We start from the raw sequence: 11,956 nt of genomic DNA, 5'->3' as shown, positions 1-11,956 counted from the left end.
TATATTCATCTCGTTCGCGTGGCCATTACCGGCAACTGTCAGAGACCAGCGTTGCAAAGGGGTTGCAATTTTGCATCGTCCTGTTGTACTTCAGGACCATGCAGGTCCGAGCTGGGACGATCCGTCAATCATTCTGTCACGTGGAAAAACCAACATTGGCCAGGGTTGATGAACTTTATATTAGGTTTGTCCAATCCAACTGATTAATAGACTAAAACTTGCAATCGACTACTTTTTTGTGGTCAATCACTCTGAGCCCCTTTTGTAAATTGCCACCACCACATCCTGCCTCCCGAAGCTGGGAAACCCCCCTTAAAGCCACGCCCGGTGTGACTCAACTGATCACCACCCATCAGCAGCACACGTGGGAATATAGGCGGTTTCGTGCTACCTGATTAGTCGAGTAACAGAACCGATTATCCATTACTTGAAACATCGGATAACCCAGCTCTTGTCCAGCCTCTAAAAGTCACAGAGCAAAGCAAGGTCTTTTGATATTTTTATGGCCAGGCTTCAGTGCGAGCGCAATGGTGGTAGCGGTGGCGATGGGTGTGCCGGCGACGGCGGTGGTGGTGGCGGCGGCGGTGATGGTGGCAACTGTGGTGGACCATTGGTGGACCATGCAAAAGTGGCAGTGCATGAGCCACCCAACCTCCAGCTAGTCGGTAGTACAGCAAGTCGGTCTGTGCTTTTCTCCCACACTCACCACAAAATAAATGTACTTTATAAGTCATTCTTGACATAAAATACATTTATACCTGTGAAAAAATAGCACCGAGCCCCAAGCAAGAACCCTGATGGATAAAGGAGTTTTGAGACTCAGCGTGGCTTTTCCAAATTAATTTTCGTCGAAAAAGGGAACACGTCTGAGTGCACGTCCGCTCCGGAAATGGATCGATGAAATCCGCTCACGTTGCAAGGAGCCGTACGGATTGCTGTGCCGCAAACGCACGAGTGATGGCGACTGTTTACACAGGCTTTCATTCGGTATTGGATAGATAATGGCTGATGATGATAGGGCATTATTTCATGACGGTAGGTTTCACCAAAAGAGGGTTGGTTCGGAGGAACAGTCGTTAAGTCGAGCGCTAGGATTACGAGCTGGCAGTTTTTCATTACAGGAATTATTGTCGCAGGCTTTGCGAGTGAAATGAAAAATCAATCAACAGCAGCTGATTACAGAGTTCGTTTTGCGATATTGTGAGGTCGCTCCACAGCTTCCAAGGCGATTAAACGTGGAAAATATTTGGCCAGAACCAGGTCACCGACACAAGGCCCACACTGAACAGCACGCCACACAGCACACGTGAGTCTAAACGTTATAAAAGGTGAAGGTGCAGCCCTGCACTTGCTTGCTTGCACCGATGTTATCGGAAGGGACCTCTACTTGAGGGAGTGATATAAAGTCCCTGTGGGCCAGGGTATGATGACCCACCGGGGTCACACTCTTGCAAATAAGACATCCTGGGTCTCCTGAGTTGTCACACGGTTAAAGAAAAAATAACTTTGGCTCCACTTTCAATTACTCTTCCATGCTGACAAAGACTTCTCGGAAGAGCTGTGAGTACCCACGCTTTACCACACCGCAAGGGCCCTGGCCGAGCGAGTGACCGCGGTGTACCAGTGGATACCACTGGGTGGACTCAGGCGGTGGTTGGCAGAGTTGGGTGGCGGGGGGGGGAGATTTAAGAAATCTTCCCAAAATAACGCACCAGGCACAAAAAAAATCGGCGTTGGGTATTTTTTTTGTTATGGTTTTATTATTACTATTATAGTTTTTCAAAAAAAGTATGACATTTCTGTTCAAATAAAGCAAAACTCTTATATCCACACACGTCCCTGGTAAATAGTTGGTAAATAATTTATTTATGTTTACTACCGAGCAATAACTGAGTTCTAAATTGTACCATGTTATATAATTAACTTGCCTTCCGCTGGCAATAAATAACGCAAGGTCGCCAATTGCCAAGCATAAATAACGGCGGTGTTACAAATCCAAAAAAATGAGATCATCCCGTGGCCGGCGCCGATGTGAAGTCGCGTGTACACCGAGGAGGACCGTGGTAGTGCTTAAATACCGATCGCCAGGCTGGGAGAAACGTTGCAAAATGTGCGTTCCGCGCGCGTGCCACGGTGAAATGTACAATCCACGAGAGAACGAGACGCCGCAGAGATTCTGAAGGGTGCTGAGCAGACGGCGCTGGTACATGGTACCATCGCGAAGCTATTCAATTATAGCAGTCTACATAACCGAGTGCAATTGATCAAAATTCGCATGTCTAGATATATGTTTCTTTATATAATATATCGTCGTAGTAATAAATAATAATAAAGATTTAAAAACGAAACGGTAATGTAAAAAAGTGATCGTTCCAAAACGCTTGCGGTGCCGCCGCCGCTGCTGTTTTAAGGTTTTGGCAGGAAGAAAGTCCCCGAGCCACGGGCCGCGCTCGCAGCACGAGGCTGGGGGGAATCCTTCGGATCATCGGTGCCCCCCCCCAACCCCGACGGGGGGAACTCCTGTCGCTCCACAGTTAAGGCGCGGAGAAATGTCTCCGAGTCTGTCGTGAACCGCCCGGCACGGTGCCAGCCACGGCGGCTGTAGGGGATTCGGGGGCACCGTCCACGTCTCACGTCTTGGCACGTGCCGCCCCTCCCCCGCCCGCTCTTCAGCTTGTGGGGGTCTCGAGTCTCGAGCCGGGGGGGGGGGGTCACCCCGTGATTGCGTGCGCAGCGGACTCTCGGTTCGGGGCTCAACGCGACGACGAGCCCCGAGGGCTCGCGACACCTTTTGTAGTTTTCTGTTTGTTTAACACAATTGGCTCTTTGTGTTTGTGTCCCAGCTGCGCGGAGAGGAATGGGTTACTTTCGCTCTGTCGTGCCTGGCTGGCTGTGTGCGTGTAAGGTTGCGCGTGTGTGTATGCGCTACGGTTGTCACCTCTTTCGGAAGAGAAGCGGAATATCTCACGGTCTCGGAAGGAAGGAGAGCTACTCGCGAGGTGAGTGGTGTTGTAATGTTGTTGTTATCCAACTGATAAAAAAAACCTGGGAAGACTCGCAGATTTCCCAGGAGAGGAACATGTACACGAGGACGATCGCAGGGAAAAGCCAGGGGCAGGTGGTGTCACGCTTGCATGGTCAGGCTTAGCGCACTGCACTACCCATTTCGACAGCACAGGTTAGATTGTATGCCACGCACGTCGTTGTCAGCAAGTCGCAGCTTCACTGTTTGATTCAAAAATAAATGTAACTTGTCTTTACACCCTCAGAGGCTATACAAATGAATACCAGCTCCACTGGCCTTCGAATATGCAGCAGTCACACAGGACAATCAAACCTGACTCAGCCTAACACGAATCTCCAGCGGTGTGGTTGCTGTGATGGACACCAGCAACTGGGGAGACAAAGGTGGCCAGGCATGAGCGGTGCAGAATGAAACCTTCATAATAGCACGCGGAGCCTGGCCCTTACAGGGTGCTTGCTGGCAGCACCTCTCCTCCCAGCAATCGATAAGGCAAAGTGGGGGGTGGGAGGGTGGAAACTTTGCCTCTGCCAGGTTGCCACGTGTCTGTTGCGTGATGTCTTCCGCAATAAATAGATACATACCTAACTTCAAGGAGTACTCGTTTTTGTCCTTTTTTACACTTTGGTTTTCCTCAGCTTTACGTTTCTCTATTTATTTTGTGAATGTTTCATTCTGTTCGCCTAGGTTTTTCTTTTATTTTTACGTTTTAAATTTAAGATCTTGTAGAGGCACACAGAAAAACGAGGGCCTTTAAATAAGTAAAAACAATACTTTTATGAATTCTGGGATTTAGATTATTTTTTGTTGAAATATAAATCGTCGAGGGTCATGACCATAATATTACGTGGAGATTATATTTTCCTTCAGAATTTGTAGATGTCACCGTGATTTGTAAAGCTGTCACCATATTACAGCAGTGGGGATGCACGACTGCAAATCCAGGGTTGGTGGATCACACAAATATTGAGGAACTCCGTTGCCATGGGCATTGGGGTGCCATACCTTGGCTTGCCAGGCGACAACAACAGCGTGGCCTTCCACCAAAACTAAACTATTAATTTTACCAGGTAAGGCCCACTGAGCTTATAGCTCTTTTTTCAGAAGCGACCTGGCCACAAATGATAGCTCAACAAAGTGGCTTATGTGGACATTTATAGCAAACGCATGTTGCTTCTAAATGTGGGAGGGAAAAACCAAAGGACCTGGAGAAACATCCACGCGACCACGAGGAGAGACACGCAAACTCCAAATATACAGGCGTCAGGGTCGGGATCGAACCCACGACCTCCTGTATACCAGGCGAGGTAGTTAACATCTCCTAGCCAACGCGGCACTCCTGGATAGAGTGCTGATACCCCCTCGCACAGGTGGGGTTTCTCTTGGTGCTCTGGTTTTCCTGCCACATGTAAGCACCCATTAATTATCTGAAAACATCTTCGTATATAGAGGACCGCAGAACTTGGGCAATTGATGGCACAAGCCAACCGGCCCGGCTGCTTTCCTGATTGTCTGCGGTTCCTTGTGCCTCTGAGTCGTTCGCTCTCTTCGCAAGGGAGCGAATTCTGTGCGGCGCATTACAAATATGAATTACTATCGTTTATTTTGTGATGAACTTCACTTGCCCTTCACACCCTCAAAGGAAAAATACATTAATGCGAATCTCAGATTTCCTAATGTGCACGTGTGCAAGGGGATAAATGATCGCATAGCACATGCTGTCTCGCTGCAAAATGTAGCAAATAAATATCGCGCATGAGTAACAGGTTAATTTGCCCATTAACTACAAATTCCTTTGACTAAAATCATACTTAAACAGGTTACATAGGCATTATTGAGCGTCTGGACTTGATGGGGAGAAAAATAGTTGCAGAAAACATATTTTAACACAGGTCCACTTTGCAAGACAGATTCTGCTCAATTCGTGTCTTGGAAAATACTAATTTCATCCTGATTTTGGTTGAAAAAGCACCATTTTATCAAGAAAATACCACGACTTATTTTTTTATTTTTTGACTCAAAACTGGGCAAACGAAAAAATCCTTTCTCTACTCATCAAGGCTCGTTGTGTTCCGGCACACCATGAGTAGGCTCGATCGGCACAGGGTGGACTCCATGAGATGACTTTGGCACCGTCAAGGTGCGCCCAGTCAATGTGACAAACGCCAATTTTTTTCCACCGTTCAGCTCGGGAGGATTCGCCGATGGCTATTTCCACTGCGCGAGCCGAACCGTGCTGCTGACACGTCACGTGCAACGGAAGGGCCGAGACGCGCGCCGGTGGCGGCTCAGTGGACGCCACATCCTCGCAGGGTACCGTTTCGACGTCACGCGCAAATGAGCGTGACGTCGTGAGCCCCGGCCCCCTTGGCCCTGCTTGGCCTCCCCCCGACCCTACCCCCCCGAGCCAGATTCCGGTGTCGTATCGTGTGAGGCCAGCGTAGACACGGTTTGTTTTTTTGCTGTTCGGAATGGCAAATAGCCAGCGGAAACCACACCGTACCGTGACGGCCCGGTGCTGGTTTGGCTTGGAATGTGCCCGTGGGAAAAAGGGGGTACAAATGATGTTGCCAGGGCAGCAGATGGACATAACCCGGAGTGAGGAAATATAATGAACAACCTGGACCAGACTCATGATTACCTGACACCAGGAGTGCACAACTCCAGTGCTTGTGGGCCACAACCCCTGCAGGCTGTACAGATAGTGCAGAATATCCCACTGCTTCATAGCTGCGGGCGATGAATAAGGTCTGAACAAATTATATCGTCAATTAAGGGCTCGAGCCAATGAGAGCTCGGTTGGAACGGAAACCTAGAAACGTAGATTTTTTTTGCCTGCTCCGCGGAACCGGAGTTGTGCTCCCCTTGCTTCACACGGATTTAAAACCTCGATGTCCTGAGAGCCCACGCCACGAGTGGACAGTTCCCGTCCATGTAACCCATTTCAATTTAATACGGTTACAATTTGTCACTGGAAACTGCGCCGCGTCCACTCTCCCGTTTTGCCTCGACCGCCGTGACTGTACACGCTACGTGCACATCCCATTTGTGAATCCAAGGCTGGATAAGGACCTCCCCACACCGTGCGGGTCGTGGGGGAGGGGGGTGGGGGGGTTATTTGAGCATACTTCGCCACGCTAATCAACGCGCGTTGGTGAAGAGCGGAAAGCGTAGAAGTACAGTGCAACGATGGACTTTTGCTGCGCTGCCCTCTGCTGCCCATGACGACGCCGCCCCGTATCCTCCAAGCGACCTGCTATGCACGGCGGTCACCCCTCTGAAGCGCTGCCCAGGCTCAACCCTGGCTTGGCTTTCGAGACCTGACGAGACTGGGCACGTTCCGGGCGATGTGATCATTGCGGGGGGTGGGGGAGGGCGCTCGCAATCTCACCCTGCGAGCAAAATCCACGCGAAAGCGCCGCGAGCATCTTCTGGCTGGGGGGAAGGGGGGGGGGTCATGAATTTTAACGCAAAGCTGTTCACGGCTCGACGTTAACCCAGCCCACCGGCCACCTGGCAGGAGCGGTCGCGTGCGCCGGGGGTGGGGAGGAGTAAGAGAGGGATTTCATTTTTGGTTTCATGGCTAACGGTGAAGAAAATCTCATGGCCTGGAGCTTTGTGAGTCTGGGCGTAGCAGCAACCGAAGTGTGCGTGGCTCTGTCCCGACGATTAGGAGGGTCCTGCCGTACGTAAGCACGGACGCGCCGCAGAGTCCGGCACGCCGCTGCCGCATTGCCTACATCACTCAAATAGCACCTTGGTTAGCGTCCGTAAGAAATGTCTGTCCCCAGTCTTCGCCCGACGCAGAAATCGAAGCTGTTCATCTTTGTTGCCTTCCTCCGTGGACAAAAAGGGAAAGGCGACATCCGTTGCCGTCCGTCCGGTGGAGGGATCACTCCGAGATGAATTGCCGCCGCTGCGGCAAAAGTCGCCATCGCTCCTTCAGAACAGTCCCATGTCGACCTTGAGCTCTCTCGCGTCCAAAGGCCGGAATGTTCTTCCTCTACCGATGCGCGTTCCCGGCTGCGCCGTGTGTCGTTCGGCACAACGCCCCGCGGCGTTTCAGCTCCATGCGTCGGTAGCTCCCTTGAAGCTCCCAGCGGGTGGTAGAGAAACGTCGGAAGGTCGCGCCGAACGACACTCGGTACGAAACGAAAACGCGTCGGGGAGCTGTGCAGGACGAACCGCGAGAACCCAGGCGGTCGTGATTGTATCCCTCGCTGCCACTCCTGTAACTCTGATCGTAGCCACCAACAAAACTAGAACTTTGTCCCCATGTATCCGACATTAAACATCATCCCCAACCGTAACCCCAAACGTAACATAATTTATCGTGCACAAATTATATTAATTGCATTGTTATTTAACTCATACTGCCTCCGGCAATCCATGGCACTACGAGGAAATGCCCGGATGACCCTTTAAGATCTCCTCTTAACGATAACACGGGCACCCTAACGCCAATGCGATAACCCTGACCCGAATACCTCATACAAAATCGTTATATGTAATACAAATTCTTACACTCCAACGCACTGTGATCATAGTGCTAAAACGTCAAGCCTAAACAATGATACCCTAATCGGTGGCGTAACGTAATTGGCACGAGCCCCATAGCAAGGTACGAAATGGGGCCACTCCCTGTCCAAATTAAATTTCCTCGCCTTCTTTGCAGCCCAGCACCTGGGCCACTCCAGGCCGTGGGCCCCGGTACAGTTTCACCGCCTGCACACTCGATAGCTACGCCACGGACCCCAACCCTTACACAATAACCCTGACTTTTACACACCAGGACCCTAACCCTAACACGGTAACCGTAGCAGGGAGACCGACGCCGATCCTAACAAAAAAGTCCCTGACGCTAAGGCGGCGACCCTAAAGCGCTGACCCCCTTTGAGCCTAACAGAGTCATGTGGGCTCTCTTCATTTCTCAGAGCTTCATTTCGGCCGGGTCCGTCCGGGAAAATATCCAGTGAGAAATTAAGCCCTGCCTTAGTCGTCCCCCTGATGTCTTGGCGCTCTCCCGCCACGAGTTTCGTTTTTACCAACAGTCGTTCTGTCTCGCTGCCACTGTCGACCCGTGCATAACAACAACAACAAACGGACGAGACCTCTGCGGCGGTGGCGGTGTATTGACGCTCGCACCGTGGCGCCGCCTCCACACCTCGACCCATCGCCGGGCTCGCGTCCCAATCACCGCAATCCGCCGTAGAGGCAAAGGACAGCCGGACCCCCTAGTGGGAGGTCACGCAGGTCGGGTCGTCGGTCGACCCGGCGTGCCCGCGACGCCACGCCCATGGCTACCGCGGCTGCAGGTGGCCGCGGCGCTTGGGCATCTGGGTGCTTTCGGGCTGGCCGGTGTCGGAGAACGACGCGAAGAAGTGCTCCATCTCCCGCTGGAGGACGCGGTTGCGCGCCTCGGCGTCCTGACGGGCGCGCTCCGCGTTGCGCTGCCGGATCTCGGCCATGCGGTGCCGCGCGCGCTCCTGCTCCAGCTCCTCGGAGAGGCGCTCAGCTCGCCGGCAGGCGTCCACGCCGCTCGCCTCCAGGCTGCGACGTGGAACGGGCACCGCGGGCACGCACACGCGCAGAGACAGAGGCACCCCGCTTAGAGCCTCGCCAGACTGTTGGGTGCGCTGTTAGCGAGCGCCCGTGAAGGGCGACGCGGCACACGAGGGGGTGGGTGGCCAGCACCACGCCCCGGCCGTCTGTCTGTCCCCCGGTGGTGATGTCTCCACACCGCACCAGGTAATCGTTTATGGGTGTGACTTAGGGGAGGCCCGGGACCGGTTCAGATATTTGTCACTGATGTCGGCCGTGAGTGTCAAATGCAATTCGGGTTTGCCAATGCAATTCGGGTTTTCCAATGTACTAAACTCCCGCTCCCCACATCAACACACACACGCATGTGCGTGCACACACACGCATACACGCACAATTTTACATCTAAATCTATCCCGGTAGCAGCTGGTCCTGTCAGTTGTGCATCCAATTCCCAACAACAACAACAAAACCGTTGCCAACAACAGCACTACCTTTTTATCCTCTGCTCGTACTCGGCCTTCTGTCGACTCAACTCCATCTTGAGCTCCACGACGAGCTCCTGCATAGCTTCGTGGTGCGACCCGTCGGGATCGCACCCCAGCGGCCCCGCCCCGCCCGGCCCGGCTCCCCCGCAGGGGCCGCCCGCCAGCGCCAGCGGCTGCGGCGCCAGCGGCAGCGGCGGCAGCAGCGCCGGCTCGTTGATGCGGCTCGTGGTGGTGGTGGTGACGCTGCTCCGCACGCACACCTCTACCCGCTCCACCAGGCCCTCTAGCTGCGCGGGGGCGCCCCGCGGCTCTGCGCGCCCTCCCCGCAGCTCGCCGTAGCCGCAGTCGCGAAAGGAGCACGCCGGCGTGGAGCCGCACGCGGAAGCCGCAACGTCGCCCAGCGAGATCTCGCACGACGAGCTGGACCACGTCGCACCGCTGTCCACGCTGCGCTGCTCCTCCGAGTTGCCGGCCGACGGGCTCTCGGCCGGCACGTTGTCGTACGTGGAAATCCTCTGCAGCGTGGCCGAGCCGCCCACGCCACCGCCGACGCAGCCGGCGCCGACGCCGCCGCGGCACCCGCTGGCCCGCTCGGGCCCCGGGGGCCTGCGGTTGTGCTCGCGGATTGTGGCGTAGCCGTTGGCGGCCCAGAGGCGAGACGAGCACTCCAGCGTGTCGGACGCGGCGCCCCGCGACGTCGTCGGCGGCGGCGGCAGCGGCACGGGGCCGAACCGCGGGCCACCCGTCCTCGGCGAGCCGGCCTTGCGGCCGCCGGTCGGGGGGCAGCCGGGCCCGGCGCGGTACGGCGCCTCGCCGCGGCCGTCGACGGCCCCGCCGAGCGAGCCGTTCGCGACCGCACCCTTGCCGAAAAGCGCGGCCGTGCCCTTTCGCGCGGCCGCGGCTCGCGGGCTCCCGAGCGGGTCGGCCACCGCCGGCAACGGGCGGCACCCCGCCCCGCCCCCGGAGCGGCCGCGGAAGATGACGGCGGCGCCCAGCTCGGAGCCGCTGGTGCACGTGTCGGACTCGGAGAGCGGCAGGGCCCCCCACGCGGAGGGGCGGCCGACCCCGGCCAGCGGCCCACATGACGCTGTGCCCCCCCCGCCGGAGAGAAGCAGCGGCGGGCCCTTGCAGGCGTCCTTGCGCAGGCCTTCGGGGCGGCCCAGGCTGCCCGGGGGCAGGCGGGACGCGTGGGCGTCGACGCACGGCCGCAGGAAGAGGCGGTGCTGCTCAGCAATGAACACCTCCATGAGCTGCTGGATCAGGGGGGCTCCTGTGGTGTGGAGTGGCGGGGCGGGGAGGGCGGTCGTTAGCTTGATGTGCGACAGACGTTTACTGTTGTGATTTATGAAGCGACATTGAAAAATGATTTAGATTCTTGCAAAAACTGTGGGTTGAATGCAACTGTCTCTCGTTCCTGGTTTGCCGTGGTGCATGCCTTTAAGGCGTTGACTTGAGAGCAGAGTAGTGACATTATTGACCAGTAAATATTCAGACGGATGCATTCGGAAAAATTACGCTCGCAATTAAATGCTAAAGATGTATTCATAATTCTTGGTTCTTTCGGTAAAGTCACGTAGAAGGGAACAATAAAATAATAAAAATCTAAAACAATAAAATTCTCACGACGTTTCGACATCAGGTGTGAAAACCACAGCTGAGGTTTTCACACCTGATGATGATTGCTTGTGTTGCAGTCGTGACTTGACTTTACCGAAAGAACCAAGAATATGAATCCCTGCAGTCACGAAAGCTTTAAATCAAAATAAATTATTCATAAGTCAAAGGGGGGGGGGGGGGTTCGGAGGAGTGTTGGCGCAATGGTTAATGCACTGCGCTCGGTAACTCCTGTCCCTTCACCAACCCACACTGACCATACCTCACCACACTAACCAGTGTGGTGAGGTATGGTCAGTCTCCAGGACCAACATGGAATGGGGAGGCCTTCAGTCAGCAATATATTGACACGGTAACGTAACATTATTAAGATGGCTGATAATGTCATATCCCCGCGCCTCATTTGTGGAAGATGTAATGAATCTCGGTGGTAAGTTAAGAAATGAAATGAACCGAAGAGCCTCCACTGTAAAACGATCATCCGGCGACCACCCGCTGCGACGATGGTAACATTTGTCCCAGTCTAGTACAGGCGGGAACATTGCTTGGACAAACCGACAAGCTCATCCCCTTCCCCCAACAGCCATCACCACCACCACCGCCACCCCCTCGAGCCAATTACACACTCGGAAACGATCTCACCGCTCACAAGTCGGAGCAAGGTGAGCACTGATCGTCACGTATGTTCCCACGCCCCACGCTGGCTTCGTCTTTTTTTCAGGTTTGTTTGTTTCTTTCACCCATGGCGTAAATACGGAACGTTCGTCAAGCGCCATATTATGTCGCAAGATCCGCGATTAAAATTTGTACATTTTAAACGTCAAATTTTTGTTTGTTTGTTACGCTATTTCATACGCGCAGCTCGCATCTTTTGTTCCGAATGTTTTTTTTTTAGCCGGGGGGTCGGGGGGGTTCTTTTGAGAGAGCCACGGAAATCTGGCGCAGGCTATAAATAGGAGTCAAAGCAACACGCCGGCGTGCATTTGTACCTCCAGCAGGGAAGGAGCCGGTGAGTCATTGTGGTTATTTCTCATGCAGCTGCAGATACCCCGCAATTATTTTCAAGCCTTTAGCGGAAGATATAAATGCTCGAAACGAGTCTCGCAAGCAAACCTCTCTTGAACTGATGGGCATAGGGAGAGAATAAAAAAGAAAATGAAAACAACGATTTGGAGCTGTGTCTGCTGCATATATTACGGTGCGGCAGTCATCACCGGCCGTGATATATCCACTGCTGGATGAAGGCTACCCCAAGCCGGCACCATTCCTCTCACGGCTTCGCGATGCGATG

The 11,956-nt window shown here is 54.0% G+C and overlaps 1 protein-coding gene across 1 annotated transcript in view; it reads right to left on the bottom strand.

The window, feature by feature from the left end:
• Window positions 1-1,729: 1,729 nt before the first annotated feature.
• LOC116950997 (rho GTPase-activating protein 24-like) overlaps window positions 1,730-11,956 on the bottom strand; it is a 53,355-nt gene continuing 43,128 nt past the window's right edge. Inside the window, exons 9-10 of the mRNA XM_032969259.2 lie at window positions 9,058-10,321; window positions 1,730-8,572 (exon numbers count right to left, since the gene is read on the bottom strand). Of these exons, the coding sequence (XP_032825150.1) occupies window positions 8,323-8,572; window positions 9,058-10,321 (1,514 nt within the window). The 3' untranslated portion in view covers window positions 1,730-8,322. The remainder of the gene's footprint in view (window positions 8,573-9,057; window positions 10,322-11,956) is intronic.

This window comes from Petromyzon marinus, chromosome 41, assembly GCF_048934315.1.
Source record: "Petromyzon marinus isolate PM22_M1 ecotype Great Lakes invasive population chromosome 41, UKy_Petmar_22M1.pri1.0, whole genome shotgun sequence".
NCBI lineage: Eukaryota > Metazoa > Chordata > Hyperoartia > Petromyzontiformes > Petromyzontidae > Petromyzon > Petromyzon marinus.
The sequence above is the reverse complement of the archived record's forward strand: the minus strand, read 5'-3'. Positions and strand labels throughout refer to the sequence as shown.